This window comes from Bubalus bubalis, chromosome 11 (genome assembly GCF_019923935.1).
Source record: "Bubalus bubalis isolate 160015118507 breed Murrah chromosome 11, NDDB_SH_1, whole genome shotgun sequence".
NCBI lineage: Eukaryota > Metazoa > Chordata > Mammalia > Artiodactyla > Bovidae > Bubalus > Bubalus bubalis.
This window is the reverse complement of record NC_059167.1, coordinates 2,298,592-2,323,945: the sequence shown is the minus strand read 5'-3', so window position 1 is coordinate 2,323,945 and position 25,354 is coordinate 2,298,592. Positions and strand designations below refer to the sequence as shown.

General features: G+C 49.5%; 1 protein-coding gene across 8 annotated transcripts in view; it reads right to left on the bottom strand.

Annotated features, from left to right (window-relative positions):
- The window catches only part of FOXN3 (forkhead box N3), a 437,882-nt gene that overhangs the window by 104,210 nt on the left and 308,318 nt on the right, over positions 1-25,354 (bottom strand). For all 8 annotated transcript variants that reach the window (XM_006061481.4, XM_006061480.4, XM_006061479.4 and 5 more), the window contains one exon: positions 24,035-24,099. In XM_006061481.4, coding sequence (XP_006061543.1) covers positions 24,035-24,099 — 65 coding nt within the window. The remainder of the gene's footprint in view (positions 1-24,034; positions 24,100-25,354) is intronic.

The window sequence follows — 25,354 nt, the reverse complement described above, 5'->3', positions numbered from 1 at the left end:
CCATAGCAGAGACTCCGTATTTGTCCATTGTTTTTCTAATTTGTAAAAGCAATCGAGACTTCATAAAGAATGAAATAGGAAACAGTCATGCACGGGTGTGAGAGTTGGACCATAAAGAAGACTGAGTGCTGAAGAATAGATGCTTTTGAACTGTGCTGTTGGAGAAGGCTCTTGAGAGTCCCTTGGGCTGCAAGGAGATCCAACCAATCCATTCTAAAGGAGATCAGTCCTGGGTGTTCATTGGAAGGACTGATGCTGAAGCTGAAACTCCAGTACTTTGGCCACGTGATGCAAAGAGCTGACTCATTTGAAAAGACCCTGATGCTGGGAAAGATTGAGGGCAGGAGGAGAAGGGGACGACAGAGGATGAGATGGTTGGATGGCATCACTGACTCGATGGACGTGAGTCTGAGTGAACTCCGGGAGTTGGTGATGGACAGGGAGGCCTGGCGTGCTGCAGTCCATGGGGTCGCAGAGAGTTGGACACGACTGAGTGACTGAACAACAATCACCTGTCTTCCGGTTGAAAACTGGAATGTCTCTGCACACACACAGGAGCCCTGACTAATGGGGCCGAGAGTCACGTCACAGACGTGCTGAGGGCCACTGCTCGGGACGGCAGGGAGCTCCTGGCCTTCCTGAGGGGGGACACGGGGTGGTGGGAGAGGCTGGGACTCTGGGTCCCCAGTCCTTAGTTCAAGCAGACAGACTTCTGATTTCACGTTCTACCTTATTTCAGCAAAGCGGTGGGGGAGGAGGAGGAAGAGAAAGAAGAAAGGAGAAGGACACGGGCCTGAACAACCATGAAGGACCACCAAGCTCTGGGTGCTCCGGGAACGGGCAACTCTGGAGCAGACCCCAGGCCCCCCATCGTTTCCCCACAGTTGCCCAGTGGTGACTGGGAGACGACGTGTCATCCCACAGGGCTAGGCGAGGTCAGGCTCAGGTCAAGCTCAAGGCTGGGGCCTTAATGGGCAAGGTTAGTCAGTAGCAGCCCCTGCGATCAAGCCCGCATCACTGGAGGCCTACTGACCGTAAATGTTTTCTAAACCTTGTTATATATTCTAGTTGAAAGAATTCATATTCAATACCGATAAATACAACTAATAATTAAAGTGACCCAATTTAAAGATATATATTCGATGTAGTGTCAGTCACTCAGTTGTGTTAGACTCTTTGTGACCCCATGGACTGTAACCTGCCAGGCTCCTCTGTCCATGGGATTCTCCAGGCAAGAATCCTGGAGGGGGTAGCCATGCCCTCCTCCAGGGGATCTTCCCAACCCAGGATCGAACCTGGATCTCCCACGCTGCAGGCAGATTCTTTACCTTCTGAGCCACCAGGGAAGCCCGCACTCAATGTACTTGACCTTCAAATGCCTTTATTCCCATACAGTCAGATCAGATCAGTCACTCAGTTGTGTCCGACTCTTTGCGACCCCATGAACTGCAGCACGCCAGGCCTGCCTGTCCATCACCAACTCCTGGAGTTCACTGAGACTCACGTCCATTGAGTCAGTGATGCCATCCAGCCATCTCATCCTCTGTCGTCCCCTTCTCCTCTTGCCCCCAGTCCCTCCCAGCATCAGAGTCTTTTCCAATGAGTCAACTCTTCGCATGAGGTGGCCAAAGTACTGGAGTTTCAGCTTTAGCATCATTCCTTCCAAAGAAATCCCAGGGCTGATCTCCTTCAGAATGGACTGGTTAGATCTCCTTGCAGTCCAAGGGACTCTCAAGAGTCTTTTCCAACACCACAGTTCAAAAGCATCAATTCTTTGGCACTCAGCCTTCTTCACAGTCCAACTCTCACATCCATACACGACCACAGGAAAAACCATAGCCTTGACTAGACGAACCTTTGCTGGCAAAGTGATGTCTCTGCTTTTCAATATGCTATCTAGGTTGGTCATAACTTTCCTTCCAAGGAGTAAGCGTCTTTTAATTTCATGGCTGCAGTCACCATCTGCAGTGATTTTGGAGCCCAAGAGTATAAAGTCTGCCACTGTTTCCACTGTTTCCCAATCTATTTGCCATGAAGTGATGGGACCAGATGCCATGATCTTAGTTTTCTGAATGTTGAGCTTTAAGCCAACTTTTTCACTCTCCTCTTTCACTTTCATCAAGAGGCTTTTTAGTTCCTCTTACTTTCTGCCATAAGTGTGGTGTTATCTGCATATCTGAGGTTATTGATATTTCTCCCAGCAATCTTGATTCCAGCTTGTGTTTCTTCCAGTCCATCGTTTCTCATGATGTACTCTGCATATAAGTTAAATAAACAGAATGACAATATACAGCCTTGATGAACTCCTTTTCCTGTTTGGAACTAGTCTGTTGTTCCATGTCCAGTTCTAACTGTTGCTTCCTGACCTGCATATAGGTTTCTCAAGAGGCAGGTCAGGTGGTCTGGTATTCCCATCTCTTTAAGAATTTTCCACAGTTTATTGTGCTCCACACAGTCAAAGGCTTTGATATAGTCAATAAAGCAGAAATAGATATTTTTCTGGAACAAAAACATGTGTACTGTATGGGGAAAAATGTTTTTCCCCATACAGTACACCTTCCCAATCCTATGGCTTCCTCTTCCCAACTCCAGCTGGCTGAGGGCTACAGAACGCAGGGAGAGAGGCCTGCCCCGGGATGTGCCCTCCCCTCCCCTCCGCTGTCCTCTGGGGCTCACCCAGCCACCCCTCCTCCAGCTCCAGACTCAGTTCCTCCGGTGGGCGTGGGCCTCGCGCGCGCTGCATCACTTATATCTCACCAACCCACTGCTTCCAGCTCTGGGCCCTCACCTGGTTCAGCCACATTTTCCTCTGTTTCCTAAAACGGAGCTTATCAAGTCTTCTGTACATCGGCGTCACCCAGAAGCTTTTAAAACTACAGACTCACGGCCCTACCCCAGACTAGGCCACCCTACTAAAGACGGCAACACCCCGGGCCGTCACTGAAGAGCTTCTAGACGCATCGTTGCCACTGCCCTGGCTGAAGATGCCACAGAAAACCATCTAGGAAATGAGGCACAGTCTTAGGCAGCAGGATGCACCCTACTACATAACTAAGGGTTAAAGGACAACTCAGCACCAGGCACCTCTGTATTTCTCTTCAGTAACAAGCTGGTTTCAATGTCCTGAACATTTAAACCACATACCTGATTATGTTTCACTCTTGGCCCTGGCGACCGGGAACCTCAAGCCACACTCGTGACTGACCACCCTATTCTTTAAACCGAAACAAAGGACCTAGGGTATTAATTTTATATACTAATGTTATCCTCTAACTTTATCTTAGGTATCCTGCCCTTTCCCTTTACTTTGATAGCAGTATGAGCATAAAAAAAGAATTCTAGTTATGCTGCATTTTTGTAAGCTATTGCAAACTCTTTTTGGAACAAGGTGGGATATGTTGGACAAATTAATTAAACACAGTCATTGACATGCAGCCTTTTGCTGCACAGCAGCCCTGAAGCAGATGGTAAGGAGAACTGAAGTACAGACGAGGGCTCTGAGGAAACCTTTGGGGTCACCTCCCCCAACAGAAACCCTCCTACGGCCCCAGGTGTCCCCAAACACCTGGAAGCACACTCGCGTATGCAGCACTGCATATTAAATGTGCTCTAAGGTGATGAGCATTTTTAAGTAAAATAAAAACAACCATACATGTTCAAAATCAGGACTCCTGAAGTTCGATTCTGAACCTGCTGCCTCTCAATCCCATTCAGCAGATCCACACATGAACTTCTGGTCCTCAAGGAAACACTATCAAGTTGGTCTGCAAAACTACAGATAAGTAATAACAGATCTTGGAAGTCTGTGGCCTCATGTATGAACAGATCATTTAGAAAACCCGAACATTTTTCCTTCCAGTTGTTGTAAACATGGAACAGTGTTTCAGAGTCCTGGGAGCAGCAGGCGACCCGCACGCCTTTGCCTCCACATCACCCTCCTCCAGGCTTTTAACTGAGCTCACTACGCAGATGCTGCCTGCGCTCCAGCATGAGCAAAGGATGATGCGCCACTGAAGCGCCTTCCTGGGCCTGGGAGAGGCTCTGTGCTCCCGGGCAGAGCCAGGAGGAGCGCTTCTGACGTGACCGAGAATCCCAGAGGGTTGCAGCCCCCGGGGCAGCCTGGACCAGCAGCCTGGGCTGCAGAGAAGACCCTGATATGCTTGTGGCGGCTGCCTTGCACGGGCTCCAGTCCTCCTCAGCCCTAACTGCCCGTCTCCTGGCTGGCATGGCCTTGGGTACATCCAGCTTTGGTCTGGACCTCAAGGGTATGGGCCACGAGACCTGTTTTTGTCGTTCTGTTGGTTGTTATTTCTTTCACATAACAATGTAAGGATAGGTCTCAAATTGTTAAAAAAGAAAAAAGTCTCAGGTACATATATTAGGCGTGGTGAGGGGATGGGATCTAAAGCTTCTTCGTTCTGAGATTTAACCATCTCCCTGCTCAGTCTGGAAGATATAAACTGACCGCTGTTGTTGTTTACTCGTTAAGCTGGGTTCTCCTCTTCTGCAACCCCGTGCGCCATGCCCCTCGGGGCTCCCCTGTTCCTGGGATTTCCCAGGCAAGATTATGGAGTGGCTTGCCGTCTCCTTTTCCGGGGGGATCTTCCTGAGCCGGGGACTGAACTCTCCCCTCCTGCGTTAGCAGGCAGAATCTTTACCACTGAGCCACTGGGGAAGCCCAAACTAACCATGAACAGTAACCTAGTGCAGAAGACCAGCGGTTGTAGTTTACTTTATTCTTTTCTATACTTTGTCTAACCCACACAACCTTACTGCAGTCAGCAGAAAGTGAGTAAAAACCTTCACATGATTCCACGGCTCAAGGTAAGTATCAATCTGATGAACACTCTGGGGGAGGCCCTTCCATTCCTCACTGACGCACGTGTCTTGGGGTCAGCCTCGCTCAGATTCCGGGCCGTACCGGAGCCGCGCGTGGGCTCACACCCGGGCGGGCGCAGCTGCGCGCTCTACTTGCGCCTACAGCCAGCCCGGCTCGCATGCTGCTGCCAGCGCAACGTGCGCCCTGCGGGCTTCCAGCAGTCGCACTCATCGAAATCAGAACGCGAAGGCACTGCAGTCTACCGAAGAAAGAAGAAAATACGCCGTCGTCCTGTCCTAACTCTTTTGCGAAAAGCACATACAGACAAACCTGAGATTCCCTCTGCCCCTGAAATAGGGGAGTGTCACGGTCTTGGACTTGGGAACACACAAGACAAAATTCAGGCCTGAGTACTATCATGAAAACGATGCTAAGATTTTAAAAAATTACTATTATGACAACACATTCTTGAAAGACCTGAGCATGTAAGAGGCAGCATTAGCCACTGAGACAGTATTTACAGAAGGGCTGATATAGAGACTTAGGAGTTTAAATGAAGGTAACAAATGGTTCAGTGGTCTGACAGGCGTTCCTGAACACCTCAATCATTTCGACACACGCTGCAGAGAAGGGTCCTCTTTTTAAAATCAATCTTCAAGATACAACCACAATTCTATGTGCTTTCAGGTGAAAAGGATCTTGGCTGTTCTGTACTCCTCTGGCAGTTACAAATCTCGGTGCAACTGGCCGGGCTTATTCTTATCTTTTGTTTTAAACTGGGATATAATAGACATACGTTACATTAGCTCCAGGCGTACGACATAATGATTGCTTGTATACACTGTGGACAATCATTACAGGAAGTGCCACGGTGACACGTTTCTTGTCTCCAGTGATAAGAACTTTTAAGATCTATTTTTTTAAGCAACTTTCAAACACAGTATTATTAAATGGTCATTATGCTATATATTACACCCCCCAAATTTTTAATTTTGTTAACTGGAAATCTGTATCTTTTGATCCCTTTTATCCAAATTGCCCATGCCCCAGCCGGGCCTGCTTGTTTTTAAATTTCAAACGTTTTCAAACACAATGCTTTCTGGTAGCAAAATGCCATCTACGAAGTTTCAAGGTTTAAATAATGACTTCTAGATCAATTCCACTACCAACATATTTATCCATCAAGATACTATGATAGAATGAAATAACACTTTTGTTTAGGTAAACTTTTACAGTTTATGTGAGTCTCCTATGTGTTTTGGGAAAGACCTTCTCAAAGTTTTTGATAAATATTTTTCATTTTTTTCCTAGTGCCATTTATAGTCACATAAATTCATCTTACAGAGAAGGCAATGGCACCCCACTCCAGTACTCTTGCCTGGAAAATCCCATGGATGGAGGAGCCTGGTAGGCTACTGTCCATGGGGTCGCGAAGAGTCGGACATGACTGAGCGACTTCATTTTCACTCCACTTTCATGCACTGGAGAAAGAAATGGCAACCCACTCCAGTGTTCTTGCCTGGAGAATCCCAGGGACAGGGGAGCCTGGTGGGCTGCCGTCTACGGGGTCGCAGAGTCGGACACGACTGAAGCGACTTAGCAGCAGCAGAAATTCATCTTAACCTACGTTTAAGAAGCTAACTCTGGTTATGAATGTTAAAAAACAAACAAACAAAGTAGTCTCAGAAAAGACTGACATTTCAGTAATCTTTGCCAGCTGGCAGGTTCAAAATGGAATCTAAATACTGTATTAACAATAACAAGCAGGTTTGGTGGGCTTTAATAAAACACGCTTGAATTGTGAGAAAAATTCTCATTATTTTGTTTCACCCAGCTTTAATTTAGCTCATTGATTTAATAAAATCTATGACAATCTTGTTTTTTTAATCATGTTAGAATTCTGAGGTTCATTCCATGTGCATAGTAATAATCTGAAATCAAGCAGGTGTAATGAAATTTTTGTTGCCAAATCATTTTTAAAACGTTTGATTGAAGTCACATACACCCAGCAAAGTCCACATACGTACCCAGCTCAGTGAATTTTCAGTTTGCCCAGGTAACCAGCACCCAGGTAAACACACTGGCATCTCAGGAGCCCCCTCCACGCCCTGCAGTCACGACCTCGCGCCCCAAGGATAACGGGAATCTTGGTTGCTTTCTGCCCACTTTCCCTGTGAATGCTGGGGGTGCAGACCTGAGCCCAGGAGCGCGAAGCGCAGGCTCATGGGGGTTCCATTTGCTGCCTGAGAGGCAGGTGGTGACATCCTGATCTTGCAGACAGAGAAACAGCAGCTCAGAATTGAGTATTTGAGTGAGCCAAGAGGAATGTGTGTAAATGAATGTGCAGGTGTGTGTGTGTGTAAGAGGGAGAGACAGACAGACAGACACTGACTGACTGTGAGGACCTCAGAGTGAGGAGGTCAAAGCCGGTCCCTCCAGTGACGGACTCAGCTCTGCCGCATAAGTGCTCCTCTAGACAACGGCATTTTCCTCCAAACTAATTGATTCAGACGTCCAACGAATGCCGTTTACAGTTAGATGTCCTTGTGTACAGAAGGGCCATCCCACCCCTGGGTCCCCCCTTTACACCCACCACACACACACACAAGACACACACAGCATACATGCACACCACACACACACATACACACACCACACACACACAATATACATGCACACCACACATCACACATCCACACACACACACCACACACACACACACACACACCACACACACACAATATACATGCACACCACACATCACACACACAGACAACACACCACACACACACAGTATACATGCACACCACACACACACATACACACACCACACACCACACACACACAATATACATGCACACCACACATCACACATCCACACACACACAACACACACACACAGCAGGGCAGTTTTTGACATGGAATCCACTTTCTCACTCAGCATCTTCTCCTCCCCTTACTACACTCTGGATTGTGAACAATTTTGAGACTCATGAGAGGCATCTTAATTTTGAAAATTAAGTTGGAAACCGGCAAGTGAAATTGAAGAGGTTCCATCTCGGGTTCTGAACTGGATTTTCATTACCCAATTACTCTTCAAATTATACTGATTTAAGACGTGATTATTATTATTTTTCTTAAGCAGATGGGGTAATGAGAGAAAGGCAGAGCAGCCAGCCTATTGGTATGTGAGGCTCTACAATCTCTCACCTACCCGGCTGCCTCCACCCAAAGCTGCTTTTGGGTCTGCCTCGCTCCTCACCCACCCGGCAAAGCTGCCCGCATCCTTTTTCAGCCCAGCTATGACCGCTATGATCCACGTCACCCTGACCAGCTTCCACTGTGACCACGTGCTATGATGGGCACCACCATACAGGGGCTTCCCATGTTCATGGACTTGGGCTCTTAGTTCATCAACCCTCTTTATACACCTGGTTTCATCTTAAGATTTAAATTGCACCATGCAACCCAAGTCGCCACCACCTGGCCACTCCCATCCCCTCAGAATCGATCCCACCTTCTACTGTGCATGTCAAATCTCCCGACAAGCCTTTCATCTTCCCCTCTTCTCTCCTGCAGGGAATCAGGGGAAGCTGCCTGAAAGGGGCCTGGTGAGCTTTCCACCTGCAACCTGGATCCCCCCACCTCAGCCCTGCTCTCCAGCCCATGTACATCCCAGGTATTTGCACTCATCAGTGACCTGCGCCTCTGGGGGTGGGCTCCACAACTCTGTGGGCTGGGCTAAGTGTTTCAGCCGGGGCTCTCGTGTGACTCCTCTTTGGTCCCAGGGCCCCGGGTGACGCTGTGACGGAGGTGGGCACGGTTAACAGTGTTGTGGAGTCCACAGCCCCCACTGATTAGCAGCGCCCCTCAGTGAAGCCTCCCCGAGCCCCGACTCCACCCCCTCAGAGCCTGTGCGCTTCTGTACTGGCATGAATCACGCAGGCTTCTTAGTGATTCTGTCTCCCAGCGAAACACCCAGAGGTCCACGCACCGCCTGGGGTAGCTGGCGCCCTGTAGGAAATCAAGGAATGTTCGTGAAATGTACATGTGTAAGTCACTATCACGGGCTGAACTGTGTCCCCCTCCCCAAATTCATACGCTGAAACTCTAATGCCGCCGAATGGGGCTGAATTTGGACACAGAGCCTCTAAGGAGGTAATGAAACAGAACGTGAGGGTGGGGCTCGAGAGCAGTGGGATCCTGCCGGGGCCCTAATCTGACGGGACTAGTGTCCTCAGGGGGAGAAAAGAGGGCAAGGATGCGCACAGACACAGGAGAGGCTGGGCACAGCAAGGCGCGGCTGCCTGCAGGCCCCGGGAGGCCCGGGGGAGCAAGCTTGCTGTCGCCGGCGTCCAGAGGGGCAGGCAGTGGATCTGGTGAACACGCATCCCCTCCGCCCACCCACGGTCTGCGGGGTTTCCTTAGGGCCTCCCCGGCTGATTAACACGTTACGTGGCCGAGCATCCTGGACTCTGAAGTGAGGACGCGGGGGGGAATCCACTCTGGCTGCTGAGAGAAATTTCCAAAGATTCTGAGGTTGGTCAGTTGAAGTCAACCCTCAGTAAAAGGCAGCTGTGTCCCGCCTTCTGTCTCCCTCGTCACCAAGGAGACAGGTCTAGTGCAAGTAATCTGTTTAAGGTGAATGTCACCTTTATCTGAGATTCTGGGCCTCTGGGAAATTACTTGACTAGCGCCACCAAACCCCCTGAGACCTTGGCACCCCGCACCCACGGATGCGGGCCCTTCTCACAATAAGGAGGCTGTTAGGGTCTCAAAGGGGAAGATCTGCCCTTGGCCTCTGACCTCCTCTGGCTGGCCATGCATACCTGCAGACGTGACCTAACGTCCCGTCCACTGCTTTGGTTTTTAAACGGGCTGAACTGCGGTAGTGGACAGCTCCTCTCCTCCTCTTTGAGAAATGACCCCAACTTGCATCTGAGACCCTTCCATCTCCCAGTCTGTCTGCGAGCTTCTGAGTGAACCACCCTCCCGTTCCTCAGACCGCAGCGTGGTCCCAGGCGGTCAGGCTTGTCTACTTACAGCTCTTCTGTAGGAACACTGAGAAGTACCAGGGAGCTTCTCTGGGGAACACCCAGGCAAGCGGGCTTCAAAGTCTGCAGCCCAAGAGGCTGCTGGCAGCCACCGGGTATCCACAAACCCAACGTGGGCCTCCGAGCCTATCCCACTAAAGGCAAAGCTGAGCTGGGGGACAGGGAGACTGTCACAGAGACGAGTCACAGTATCAAGACCCTGCTTGGTTTGCTTAAGTCAAGTCACCATCTCTGGAAAGCTCTCCAAGCTCATCTCATAGTCTCTCAAAAGACGGCTGAACCATGGTTCAGCTGGGGACTCCCGGCTCAGCATGACGTCAGCATGATGTGCACTCCCCAGGACAATGGAGAGGCTGGCATTTTACTGACAGAAATCACCGGTGCTATGCATATTGAGCTGAGCGGATAGTATTCATTTAGAGTCTTTATTTGTCAGGACTCCTGGGTATACACACACATAACTCTCCCATCCCAAACCAAGCTGGGTTAAGTAAACTGGAGAATTCATGAGCTCCTCTGACTGGACGAAACACAGGAAGGGCCGTGGCAGAGTGGTCTCGCGCCTCCTCTTTGCTGCCATTTCTTGTACCCTGGTTGAGGCTACACAGGAGGCCTGGCAATGCCGGCACATCCTGCAGAGCCCTAACACTCAAGAGAAGGGAGATCGGGGCAGGACTCCGGCCTGGACCATGTACCCATGTCTCCAACAATGGCCAAGGCCAGGCAGCTCCTGGAAAAACTTGGCACCTGTCATTTGAAATATTTCGTTGCAGCATTACGTGTGTGTGTGTGCGTGTGCGCACAAATAGGGGGACCCACAAGAGAAAAAAGGTGCGCCTGATGCCCTGATATGGCTATGGGTACCCATGTAGCCGCTGTGAGCACCCCAGTTAGGGCCTATGGCAGCTGCAAAAGTTTAAAAATGAAAACTTTGCTCATAATGGTTTCGTTTCCCAACCACAGCGAAACTTAAAAGAACGAAGTCTCTCAGAGTCTGAGAAATACGGTTCACACAGATGATAAACACAGGACTGGCCTCTCCATATGTCACAGGTCATCAGGCACGGACCTGTGGTTCTGACACCTCCCTGCCAGGTGCACCCAGTGCAAAACAAGAGCATCTGAGCACGCCGCACGGAGAGCAATCGCAGTGCGAAGGGGGGCCGGCCACGAACGAGAGCATCTGAGCACGCCGCACGGAGAGCAATCACAGTGCGAAGAGGGGCCGGCCACGAACGAGAGCATCTGAGCACGCCGCACGGAGAGCAATCGCAGCGCAGAGAGGAGCCGGCCACGCATGTGACTGTGGCCGTGAGGCGGCGGCTAGTTCCACACGACCTGCAAACAAAGCCCTGAAGTCTGCTATCATGGCATAGCCTCTCCTTCCTCCCTCCCGTCTTTCGAACCAGTCTTTGCAAACAGTCCACATTCCAGCACAATCAAGATGCTGAGAGGGAGAAACAGGAAAACAGACCACAAGCTACTCCAACCCGTCCCCAGGGAACCTCCTTTCTCTGTGTCACGCGTCTGCAAGATCTCAGTCACTCAACAGGGTCCGTGAGCGCAGCTGGTGATGGCGCAAATTCTCTTCCTCCGGTGGGCACCTTGCGGGCATCTGCCTCCATGGAGAAGAGTTTCAGAGAGACTGAACACAGTCGTAAACATTCCTGAAGATACAACATCCGTTCAACTGGGCAAGGGTATTTTCATGTTGTTGTTTGGGGGTGGGGAGAATTGAAGACCTTCAGAAAGTATGGAAATGCTATTGTATACATAATGAATTTTACTTACTGAACACGATAGTAACCAGGCACGGTGCCAGCCCTGTACCTATGCTATTTTTTTCTTATTTTAAAAAGTTGCTTAGTCGTGTCCAACCCTTTGCGACCCCATGGACTGCAGACCGCCAGGCTCCTCTGTCCACGGAATTCTCCAGGCAAGAATGACAAGTGGGTTGTCATTCCCTTCTCCAGGGGATCTTCCCAACCCAGGGATCGAACCCCTGTCTCTTGCATTGCAGGCAGATTCATATATATACTGTTTTAATTTCCACAAAATCCAAGGAAGCACTACTATCTGTCTTCCTGGCTGGAAAGACACAAATGATCAGATGAGCTGCTCGCAGTCAGGTGGATGGTGGGGAGCAAGTGGGGGGTGGGGGTGGGGTCTTTGCGCCTGAGGCTGGCCGGCCTCGAGCCCCACACTCTCCTCTCCCGGTCACAGCCTCCCTGCACCTGGGGCACCCACACGTGCCAGGATGCCGCGCGGATCACCGTCCAGTCTTCACACGTACCTGCATTCACCTGGCAAGACTGGTATGTTCGCATTTCATAGCAGCCGGAAGAAGTTTATGTGAGTTTTCCGAGGTCAGACAGAAGTTAGGCAGCGAGGCAGGGAATGGGCTGGGGGAGACTCATCTGAAGACTCGGGACTTTCATCCTCACACTGTCTTTGATGGGATGCAGGCGGCAGAGGAAGAGGGGCAGGGGAGACGTCCTCTTGTGAACGCAGAACAACTGGGGACAAAAGCCGGGATGCGTGGGTCACGTGCACTCACACACACACACGCACACGAGCGCACACTGCTGACCTATGACACACACTGCACCGAGCGCTGCCCAGTCCTCGGCCACACCTTTCGGTCGTCAAGGGAACCAAACAGGAACACAAACTTGACCTCCTGCAGCTTACAGGTGGATGCTTCTCGGTTCACAACTGTGACGTGACATTCCCCTGAGCCGATTCTAAAACATCCTTCTTCATTGTAAGCCTCTTGGCAATTGCGTTGTAATATTTCTAAACTTCCATTCATACACAGTTAAACGGGACTTCAAGGGGGCTGACTTTTTTCCAACTGCTCTGTGAGATTCAGCACTTTGATAAAAGCAGGCTTTGCAGTGCGATATGATCCAAGGTCGTATACTCTTTATTATCTAAATGATACAATTTAACAGACAAGGAAAACACTTAAATGCTCCAAAAATTCAACCATAAGGAAACAGTCCTGTTCCCGAATTATCATCTGTTTGTATCCCCTAGTATAAGATTCAGATAACCTCAAGTAAAGTATTCATTCTATTAAGAGGTGGGCCCTCTTTGCATTAATTTTTGAATGACTAATTTCAGGATTTCCCTTTCTCTTCTTCCTCGGTCTTTAAGATATCCTAAAGTTAACTGTTTATACTAGTCACATGTGGGGGGACAATGGGGCTTCCCAGAGGGCTTGGTGGTAAGGAATCCACCTGCCAATGCAGGAGACTTGGGTTCGACTCCTGGGTTGGAGAGATCCCCTGGAGAAATGAAAAGTCAACCTACTTCAGTATATTTGCCAGGAAAATCCTGTGGACAAAGGAGCCTGGCGGGCCACAGTCCACGGGGTCGTAGAGAGTCGCACACGACTGAGCGCACATGGCACGTGGGGACAAAGGACAAAACAAAGCTTTTCAACTACTCAAGTGAAAGAAGACAACGCAAACATGCATTTCTATTTTTTGCCTCATTGTTATAAAGTGCTTTTAAGCATTACAACAGGATTCTCTGCAGCCCCAATCGGTAAAACACTGCAGATTGTCTAAACATCTGAAGTGGAAAGCTGTTTAGAAATATTGATGCCATTTTGAGCCAAAGATGTGTGAGTCCAGGCTTCTGATCCTGGCTTGAGACCAGGATCAGGACAATGAGCAGGACAACTGTTTTGGGCCTTATTTTTCTCATCTGCAAAATGGGAGTCATAGTACCTAAGGTGTAAGGCTACATCTATTTCTGCTTTATTGACTATGCCAAACTTTGACTGTGTGGATCACAACAAACTGTGGAAAATTCTGAAAGAGATGGGAATACCAGACCACCTGACCTGCCTCTTGAGAAATCTGTATGCAGGTCAGGAAGCAACAGTTAGAACTGGACATGGAACAACAGACTGGTTCCAAATAGGAAAAGGAGTACATCAAGGCTGTATATTGTCACCCTGCTTATTTAACTTCTATGCAGAGTACATCATGAGAAACACTGGGCTGGATGAAGCACAAACTGGAATCAAGATTGTTGGGAGAAATATCAATAACCTCAGATATGCAGAGGACACCACACTTAGAGCAGAAAGTGAAGAAGAACTAAAGAGCCTCTTGATGAAAGTGAAAGAGGAGAGTGAAAAAGTTGGCTTAAAGCTCAACATTCAGAAAATGAAGATCATGGCATCTGGTCCCATCACTTCATGGCAAATAGATGGGGAAACAGTAGAAACAGTGGCAGACTTTATATTCTTGGGCTCCAAAATCACTGCAGATGGTGACTGCAGCCATGAAATTACAAGATGCTTGCTCCTTGCAGGAAAAGCTAGGACCAACTCAGAGAGCATATTATAAAGCAGAGACATTACTTTGCCAACAAAGGTCCATACAGTCAAAGTTATGGTTTTTCAGTAGTTATGTATGGATGTGAGAGATGGACCATAAAAAGAGCTGAGAGCGAAAGAATTAATGCTTTTGAGCTGTGGATTTGGAGAAAACTCTTGAGAGTTCCTTGGACTGCAAGGAGATCCAACCAGTCAATCCTAAAGGAGATCAGTCCTGAGTGTTCTTTGGAAGGACTGAGGCCGAAGCTGAAACTCCAATACTTTGGCCACCTGTTTCTCATTTGACTCATTTGAAAAGACCCTGATGCTGGGAAAGATTGAGGGCGGGACGAGAAGGGGACGACAGAGGATGAGATGGTTAGATGGCATCACTGACTTGATGGACATGAGTTTGAGCAAGCTCCAGGAGTTGGTGATGGACAGGGAGGCCTGGCGTGCTGCAGTTCATGGGGTTGCAAAGAGGTGGACACGACTGAGTGGTTGAACTGAACTGAATACAGAATAATGTAAGGAATATATACAGCCAGACTTGAAAGGTCACAGGGTCTGATTCTGTCTGGGGGAGGTGTCCGGAACAGGCAGATCCTAGAGACAGAAGGTAGCCCAGCGGTCACGCCCTCAGGGTTGTGGGGCCCTCTGACCTTCGGAGCCCACAGGGGGCTCTTCTCTAGACTCCCCCCTCCCACCTCCTCCAGCTTCTGCACACACCGGCCGCTCCGGCCTGCGGCTTCTCTCTGAAGCGCCTTGTCCTCGTTTCAGTGATGCCTCCAGCCTCCAGGTGGCTTCTTCAATGTCACGGCTGTTCGCTGTCAGCTGCATTTCTCTTCCTACCATAATGTTAGGTCTGAAAGATGGAACCTTTTCCCTCTTTTTCATTCGACAACCCCCTGAAAATTCTCATCTATGCTTGTAACTTCCACGATCACTTCCGGATTGACAACTTATAGAACGCCCTCTCCTATCCACCCTCCTTCTACTGAACTCCCGCCTTGGTTTACACATCCTCCTGAAACAGCAGAACTGGTCACACATGCGTAACTCACACACACCCAGCTGGGAGGGGCCTGGCCCAGAGGGAGCTCTGCACATCAGGTCCCGTGGAGAGCCAGCAGTTCCACCCAGCGGCCCTATTTCTGTCTATGGGGCCAGCCTCAATGCTGGATTTTCACAAACGAGGTTACTAAGGACAGTGGGACGGAGACTGGCCGAAACTCAAGTCAGATAAGAAAGTACACGCTATGTGACCGAGGCTTCTCAGCGTATAGGCCAGGCTGGCGATGTCAGGAAGCTGGCATGAATCTGGAGTCCCAGGAGACAGTGAGGGTCAGAACTGGCCAGAGGCTTCTTTTAAAATTGCATTTCCTGAGTCAATCAGAGAAGGACAAATACTGTATTACTCATATGTGCAATCTAAAAAATACAAGAAACTAGTGAATGGAAGAAAAAAGCAGCAGACTCAGAACAAACTCGTGTTCACCAGTGGGGAGGGGGAGGCGGCGACGAGGCACAAACTGTCGGATACAAAATGAGCTACACGGATATATTATACGGCACAGGGAACATAGCCAATATTTTATAATAACTATAAATGGAGGATAACCTTTAAAAATTGTGAATCACTACATGGTGCACTTATAAAATATTGTATAACAACTATGCTTCAATAAAAAAAAGATTGGAGTAGAAATAAAACAGAAATGCAAGTCCTTTTAGTAACTTAAGAGCATATTCTCAGTGACCACACGGAACGTGTGTGATGAGAAGAGCAGAACACCACCCCGAAACTCCACTTGATAGTAAACAAAAACAGTCAGGTGACTTTATTACTGTATTCCAGTTACATAAATATCTTCACAAATAACTCAGTGAGAACAATAAGAGAAACAAGCCAAGAGATAAGGGCTCCTCTGAAAAACCTAAAGGGCTTTTGCAGGCCAAAAGGAGACAGAAGGCAATCAGCACTGCGGGGGAAATGTAGAGAGGTGTTTTTGTTCCCTTTCTGCTATTTCTAATTTTTTTTTTTTGAAAACGGGTGTGCCTAGGGGCAGGAATCAAGAGATTTCTGCATTAGGTGAATTCCCTCTTTGCAAAACGGACAAAAGAGTCAGCTTGTGGAGCAGATTAGATGAAAGAGGCCAAACAGCCCGGGGCTCCAACCAAACGGGAAAGAAATGCAGGGGGAGGGGCAGGAGGCGTGCGAACAAAACCAGGGTCTGGATGCAGAGAAAGACGGATGCGCCTGGAGGAGGGACGTGGCCCTGCACAGTCCTGGGGCCACCAGGAAAGAACCGCCAGCAAGGCTGGCGGCAGGATCCGATGTCCCGCCAAGACGGGCAGTGTGGGAGCCCACTCCTCTGAGGAAATTTGGAACTTTGCACCCTGAATACACAGCCAGGATTAAGGATCAAAAACCTCGAGCATGAAATAGTCAAAGGGTAAAAACTCGCACTATTGGACTCCCTGGCAGCCCAGTGGTTCAGTATCCACCCTGCAATGCAAGGGACACTGTTTCAATCTGCTCGCCACAACCAGAGAAAGGCCTTCCAGCACAGGACGCCCAGCACAGCCCAAAACAGTCAAGTAAACCTTTAAAAAAATAAAGCCAAACTCTCACTATTAGGTATCTGTGAGGTGTCGGGTTGCGTGCTGAGCTGGACGGATGTTTTCATTTTCACACCCTCCTTTAATCTCTGCAAAGATTCTGGGGAGCACAACCCACAGCCCCATTTTACAGACAATGGAAACTGAGGCCCAAGGGCAAACAGCCAGTTCTTAGAGACAAAGGAATTCAAACCTGGGCTGAGGTGCTGAAACTGTGCTCTTTTTAAGGAAATCTACATTCCTGCTGGGTGTAGCACAATCAAACAGAAAAGAATGTAACTCAGATTCATTTTGATATAGGGCAAAACCAATACAATATTGTAAAGTTAAATAAAATAAAATTTAAAAAAAAAAAAAAAAAAAGGAAAGAATGTAACTCAGTCTTTGTAAGCCAGGGAACTCACCGGGAAGCATTGCTATTTGAAAGGAATCAAATATAAAGAGGTGAACAACTTGTCTTTCAGATCCATGTAGAAATCCATCTGGAATATCCCGTTTTTTGCCCTGTTCTGAGAATCACTGTGTGTGTGCTTAGTCGCTCAGTCGTGTCTGACTTTTTGCGACCCTGTGGACTGTAGCCTGCCAGGCTCCTCTGTCCATGGAACTCTCCAGGCAAGAATACTGGAGTGGGTTGTCATTCCCTTCTCAGGGGATCTTCCCAACCCAGAGACTGAACCCAGGTCTCCCGCACCGCAGGGGGATTCTTTACCGTCTGAGTCCCCCTCAGTGGACAAGGGAAGTTACAGCAGAGAAGATGGACAGCACAGGACACCACACTCGGGACGTCAGCCCTGTTTTCCTAAGATTCACAGTTCTGTAAAATGTTATAATAACTAAACTCTGGGAATTTAGCATGTTCTCAATGCTTTACTAGGACTTCCCTGGTGGCTCAGCTGGTAAAGAATCCACCTGCAACGTGGAAGACCAGGGTTCGATCCCTGGGTTGGGAAGATTCCCCTGGATAAGGGAAAGGCTACCCACCCCAGTCTTCTGGCCTGGAGAATCCCATGGGCTATATAGTCTTTGGGGTCATAAAGAGTCGGACACGACTGAACGACTTTCACTTCACTTCAATGCTTTACTGATACGAATTCATCATTGAGTCCCACAAGGACCCTACGAGACAAGCATGTCTATTATTATCCCCACAGAGAGGGTGAGCCCAATGTCCAAGAAGCTAAGACAGTTCATTTCCACGTTGTCCAAACCTGTACTACGATGCCTCCCATGGGGCTTCCCAGATGGCGGTAGTGGTAAACAATCTGCCTGCCAAAGCAGGAGATGCAAAAAACTCCCATTTGATCCCTGGATTGGGAAGATCCTCTGATAGGAAATGGCAACCCACTCCAGTATCCTTGCCTGGGAAATCCCATGGACAGAGGAGGCTGGCGGGCTACGGTCCACGGGGACACAGAGAGTGGGATGTGACTGAGCCACTGAGCACGCTACTATCTGAGACCTTTGAGAAAGGCCTCGTTCGAGGATCAGGATGTAGCCAGCAGCCACGGACCTGTCTCCTCTCCTCAGACCAGCTGCTGAAGGGAACACTCCTTCCACTGGGCTGAGCCTCAACACCATTTCGACCCACGCTGGGGACATTGCTAGGACGGACCAGTGCGGTCATCTACGGGAAACGCCTGCCATTTCTGAGGTCCACTCCTTGATTCGCAGGCAAGAACATGAAACCCTAGGCATGCCATGAGGTCTGTCCAAGGTCACAGTGGTTATTACCAAGCAGCAGAGCCGGGACCCCAAGCAGGTCGGTCACTAGTAAGGCACGGCTCCGTCCACTAGAACTCGTTTCTGATGCACTGGGTACTTGTTGTGGAGTCTGTCACAGAGGCAAATACACCAAAGAGAGGCACTACACCGCACACATTTTAGCTGGAAAAACCCGCAGAGGAGCTCCGGGACCGAGTAAGCGGCCAGCGTCGTGGAGTAGACACACAGTAGGACTCCCCGCAGAGTGAGTCCGTGAAGCCCCTGGGAACCTGGCGTCTAAAGCAAGTCACCTCCGGGCATATCCGACTCCCCGCAGGGTTCCCAGCACAGGTGCGCGCCCGGCGGAAGGAGCAGCGGCCTCTCCTCTGTCTGCTCCCGGCCTGTGGCGGCTCTGTCCTGCTCGGCGCGCTGGAAACGCCTGGAAGGTCTTCTTCCCATTTCACTAGTGCAGCTGGGGTGTCAGAAGCGAATGGAGAGAAGCATCTGCCCTGCGCGTTAGGGGGTTTATTCGAATTCCACTCCTGCGTTCTGCGGAAGCAGCGCTAGTAACAGCGGCCCCACCCGGGAGGGCCGAGGGCCCGGTGGCCGGGTGCAGGTCTGCCCGGCGAAGGGGCGCATCGGGGTTTGAAGGGCTTTTCGAGAAGAGCGGGGAGGCGGGGCCTGCCCCCAGGACCGCCAGCGGTGCGGGGCGGGCTTCCCTAGGGGACTCCAGCCCCATCCCCGTCCGACGCGTGGAGACAGAAAGCCAAGGTGAGGCCGGGCCCACGCGGTCAGCGGTTAGAGCAGCGGAGGCAGCAGCTTCTCTCCGAACAAAACCCCGTGCGGAGCTCGGAGGCCTGCAGAGCCCACGAAGGCCCCAGGCAGGCGGACATGGAGGATCCGAGGCCCGGCGGGAGCAGGAGCAGGGATGACCCGCACGGTGGAGGGAGCGCCTGCCCGGGAGCAGAGGAGGGTCAGACCCGGGCTGAGGACCGCCTCTGACTAGTGGTCGCTGGCCCACTAAAATAATTCAACCACGGCTGACGTTTAAATGAAGGAACCTAATTTTCAGTCTGAACGAGTGAATGGAATACGTGTGTATATGTGTGCAGGGGGACAAGGGTTGGGGCTCGGGAGTTCCAAAAGGGGGAAAACACACACACACACACACACAAAATACTGTTTTCATTAAGAAAATAAGATGTAATTATTAATACCTAAGAAATTTTAATTTACCTAAGAAAATTTAATACTATGGCCACCTGATGCAAAGAGCTGACATTTGAAAAGACCCGGATGCTGGGAAAGGTTGAAGGTGGGAGGAGAAGGGGAGGACAGAGGATGAGATGGCTGGATGGCATCACTGACTCAGTGGAGATGAGTCTGAGTAAACTCTGGGAGTTGGTGATGGACAGGGAGGCCTGGTGTGCTGCAGGCCATGGGGTCGCAAAGAGTCAGACACGACTGAGCCACTGAACTGAACTGAAGAAATTTTAAAACGTATTTCACAAGAACACCCTATTCCATACTCTGTAATAAGTTATAGGGGAAGAGAGTCTAAAAAGGAGTAGATATATGTATATGTGGGCTTCCCAGATGGCGCTAGAGGTAAAGAACCTGCCCGCCAATGCAGGAGACACTGGAGACTCAGGTTTGATCCCTGGATAAGGAAGATCCCATGAAGGAGGGCATGGCAACCCACTCCACTCTTCCTGCCTGGAGAATCCCATGGACAGAGGAGCCTGGTGGGCCACAGTCCATGGGGTCACAAAGAGTCAGACATATGTGTATGTATAACTGAAGCCTTGCTATATGCCTGAAACTAATACAACACTGTAAATCAATCATACTCCAACAAAAAGGTTTTTTTTAAAGATAGTTTAAAAAACGTATTTCACACCCAGAGATCATCACAGAGACATGCAGAGACAGGCAGAGGGGACAGCCGGGGACACCTGTCAGCTGGCCACTCCTGAGGGCTCGGAACGAGCCACACTCATCTGTTGGGCTCCATCCTGGGTCCCTTTTAAACAAAGGGCTGGTCCCTTCTGGCGCTCAGCTAGGTGTCTATTGTACAAGATCTGAAGTGCTCTCTACCCGCCGAGACTGTGAATGTCCTAAAATTGTCTCTTGCAGCCTAAATGGCATTTAAAATAAATACTGTGAATTGATGAAATGACCAATTATGTTAAGTACCCGTGCCTGGTGTAATCCAAACCAAATCTTAGCCCATTATCCTCAAAACCGTGAGATGAATCAGCAGGCCCTCTTGCCAGCGACCCTGCAAGAACCAGATCCCAGAGGCCGCCTGGCAGCACCTCCAGCGCTTCCAGGTGATTCCTGCAATCAGTTTTACGCTGGAAAAAAACAACAGTGCTGCGTCCCTGCTCAACAGCTCAGAAACCAAGTGGCCACCAGACAATGCACACCAGCTCCCACTGCGACCACTAGGCTAGTGGGTTCCACTGGGCTCAGGCTTGTCCTTCTATTACTTCCTCTTTGGAAGCTTTTCTCCCAAGACACACCCTGGAGCGCCTGAGGCATGACTGCAAAGCGCCCACAAGGCCCTGTTTCCGCGCTGGGAGCCCCGCAGCGCGCTCAGCCTGTCCTCTGGCGCCCGCGGGCTCCGGTGGCTCCCCCTCCGGGCGCCGCGCCACTCCGGGCACCGCCCCCTCTAACCCTTTCTCCAAGGCCTTCAGCAACTGTCAGCTCTCCCAGGAAGCGGTGGCCCCATGTGCCCTCCCTCCTGACAAAACCAAGGCCCAGCCCTCGAAGTACCTGGCCTATCTGCTCCTTCTGCAGCTTCTAGATTCCTCCAGTCTCAGCCCCTAGGGCCAGGCCACAGAGCAGGTCCTCCCCGGCCCGGGGCAGCCTGGTTCCGCCGGTTCTGCCTGTCGTCAGGGCCGACGGTCACAGCTGGGCTTTGCTGGCTGGCCACGGGTCCCTGTGTGACCAAGCGTCACCTTCTACTCTGCTCCTAGAACTCAGCTCTCTAAGGCATCTTCTTGGCCTGCTGTCCCTATGCCTGTGGCTGATCCTCGTAACAGAGTTCTCTCCCAGCCTGATTATCCAGGAAAACACCTTCCTGCTTCCCACAGACAGTAAAAGAAAAAAGTGGACATATACGGAAAATATCAAGTACAAAGACGAGACAGCGGCATAAATCGGCTACGCTTTCTTCTACTTGATCCTAAGCTAAACCTTCCGCTGGCATGACTGGGCAGCTCCCTTCTTTCTCTGCCCCTGTCTTTACTGTGAAACTTTTGCTCGTGAGCATCAGCAACTTCTTAATGAGCACTGTCCACCAAAGAAACCCCAACGTACGACGAATATCTACAAAACAGGAGCAGGCTGACAGACCTAGCAGGCAGACTTATGGTGGTCAAGAGGGAGGGGAGAGGCTGGGGAGGGAGGGACCTGGAATCTGGGACGGGCAGGTGCGAACTATGACATCAGGATGGATCAACACCCAGTCCTACTGTAGAGCAAGGGCCTCCACTCAATATCCTGTGAGCAACCACAATGGAAAAGAATATGAAAAACGTATATATATAGATTCAGAGCCAAATCAAGTTGTTGTACAACAGAAACTAATACAACATTGTAAATCAACTATACCTTAATAAAATAAAAAGGTATTAATTTAGAAGAATACACATAGTTTTAAAAATCTTACCATGATGTAAGTGTCTCGCAAACTCTCTATACAGATACAGCAAGTGAAGAAACAGGAAACACCATTAATAAATCTCCACCCACTCCCGAATTCTCACCATGATCCTGATTTCCACATGTACAAAAAAAATTAATACGACGTACTGAATTGGATGCGGATTCAACGAGCATCTGAAATCTGTAATAATTCAATTCTCAATGCCTAAGAGTAATTAGGAATGTTTAACCCTCTAAAGAATAGAAACGATGTCTACCACCCAATGAGACAGAATCTCACGATGAAATCGCTCAACTTCAGAAAACTTATCAATTTTTCCCTCATGCATGTGCCCCGTCGAAATAACCAAACACTAACATGCTTAGAGCAAATCTTCCCTAATGTGGAACTTAATGAATAAAAACCCTGTAGGAAAATGCTCTCAGTAAATAAAATCACTTTTGTGAAAACAATCCAACCATGAATGACATTCATATCATTGCTACAGGTCTAGAGGAAAAATAAAGATGCATACAATTTTGAAATCCACTCGAGAAAACCCAAAGGCTCATCATTTACACTTTCTGAAGGCAGTGTTGAGTATATATTTTTTAAATTATGTCAATATTTGAGAGTGGAGGCATTTTCCAATTTTTTTCTTAAATAGGATATCTATAACGGTTATTAAAATCAGAATTAACCAGACCTGCCTGCCTAAATTTCACTGGGATCAAGTAAAGACACAAAGAAGTCTTAAGTCCCCAGTTTCACAGGCTATATTAAAAAAGCATGCAATTGTATGGCCTTGAGAACAACTTCACAAAGGTGACGGCATCTCTCACAGCTGCCTGAGCCACTCTGGAAACCTGAAGTTAAATACCTCTTTCCTTAGCTGCATTTCAGTCTGCTCTCTCCCCCAATGGCTGACCCTCGGCGTGTACTTTTAAGAAAAAGAGGCTTAGCAGCTCTCAACCAACCAAGGTTCACTGAAACTCCTCAATCTAGAGCCCAGGACAGGTCCGAAGCTCTTGGCACCAGCAACCCACTTGCTTCGGGTCAGTGGTGCCCCTGTGAGGCCCAGCCAGTCAAGAGAGGCTAGCGGCGAGGCCAAGTCAAGACCCTCGGGGGCAGCAGACTCCAGCCGGTCTGCAGGGCAGGCATTCTGAACGGTCATCTCCCCAAACACTTTCTCAAAGTAGACAGCAGGTATCTTGCTATCTTTAGCCACGTAGTCTTCTTTGACTGTGGCCATTTCTAAAGACGCTTGACAGCAAAATTAGAGATGAAAGGCAGTTTGAATTCCTTGAGCGCATGGGATAGGAAGTTGTCAGGCAGCTGAGGACGGAATGGACAGCAGGGAGAACGCCCCGCTGGGCCCCCGCAACTGACACCTGCAGGGACATGAGGTACGGGTGTGACCTCTGAACCTCCGAACCCGCCACAGTCACCCTCTGGGCACCCGTGGACGTCGGACAGCAAGCAAGAAGTGCATCTCCACGAGGCCCAAGTGCCCAAACACGCACAGCATTCCTCGGAGCCCAAGCACGGGCAATCCGTAAGGGGGTTTGACTGCGGTTTTCTCAACCCATCTCTGTCACCATGACATCATTACGCGTAATTCCAATTTCACCAAAGCAAGCCAAGCGCTTCTTGAATCTGACCAGTGATGACAGACCAAAGAAACCGTCTCATCTCAGACCAACGAGTCACAGCAACCAGGAGACAAGGGGAGGACAGAAGAAAGAGACGTGGAGACACAGGGCCACCCCACAGGAGTCACCCCGGCACAGGGCAGGAGTCCCCCCACCTCGAGTAGGGTGGGGGCGCGGGGGCGGGGGCGTGCAGAGACCTACCTTGCAGGAGGGCTCCGTTCCTCTTGAAGAAGGTGCTGCCTGGCCAGAGGGGTGGACCTGATGTGCTGAAACGGAAGAGAAAGCAGCGTGAGCAAGAGCCGTCCATACTCGCTCGGGGGACGGCCTACAAACACGTCCTTCCAAGTGGCTTCAAAACACCGTCCCAGCTACGCACTATCGATACCCTCCGAAAACGCAGCTTTGGAGAGTGTTAGGCTCATTGAATGATGAGTGGGCTTCATCTTTCAAAGCGCAGAACCCGTCTGTGTGGGTATTCTGATCACCATCTCAACCCTCCTCTTTCTCTCGGGCACAGAAACCATTTGCAAGCAAACAAAACGGCAACCTCAGTTCAACGCCAAAGCTCACAACTTTCACTAAACTGCTCCTCACTTTATGACTTCATGAGGTCAAGAACTCCCATCCATGTCTTCTGAGGGCAGCAGGTTTTCCACCACTTCCGGTGCCACCGGCCCAGGGCAAAGCCAAGTTTCCCTTCTGGCGTTTCTGCCACCATCCTTAACACACAGATCTGACCTTGAGCGCCTCCCTCTCCCCTCCCGTTTTCAATTTCTTGGCTTACACTGTTGCACTCCGTATCCTATAAAACATTTTGCAGCTATGTTACCACTCACAGTTCTGTAACAGGAGAGGCAAGAAAAGTGGAAAGATCAATGCATCACAAAGACACTTTATTACATTTATAGACCAGCATTTTCACTGTTTTAAGACACCCAGTGAAAAACTTTATAACCTAGCCAGTCTTAGGAAAATATCCTTGGAGTGGAAAGGAGGTGATTCTAAATCAAGGGTTGGTTTAGATTCATGTTAGTGAGCACTTAGTCAAAACTGTTACTACAGCCAGCCCCAGAGGTGGCCTAAATTACTTTCTCCAAAATACAATGTGGCAAACGATCCTGGTTAAGGCATTATCAATCACCTTCAACATTAAAAAAAAATAAAAAAGCGGGTCTGAATACACGTCTGGAAGTTTGGCGAACATGCACACACACACACACATCTATATACAGAACAAAAGTCTGAAGGACTTGACAGTGAATGCTTCGAGAGTCAATCAGGGTCTCCAATAATGCAACTTGTTAACAAGAAGGAGAGATGTCAGGGACACACCCTGTTGACCAAGACTTCACTCCCGGGGATACAAACGGCACAGCAGGTACGGGGACTTGTGAGGAGCAGAGAAGGGAGAGGAACAGTGCTGCTGCACACAAACACGTCAGAATAACGTCAGACGCGTCGGAAAACGCACGGCGTGAGCCCTGACGTAAATGATGGAGCTTCTGTTTGACTCTGGCTCGG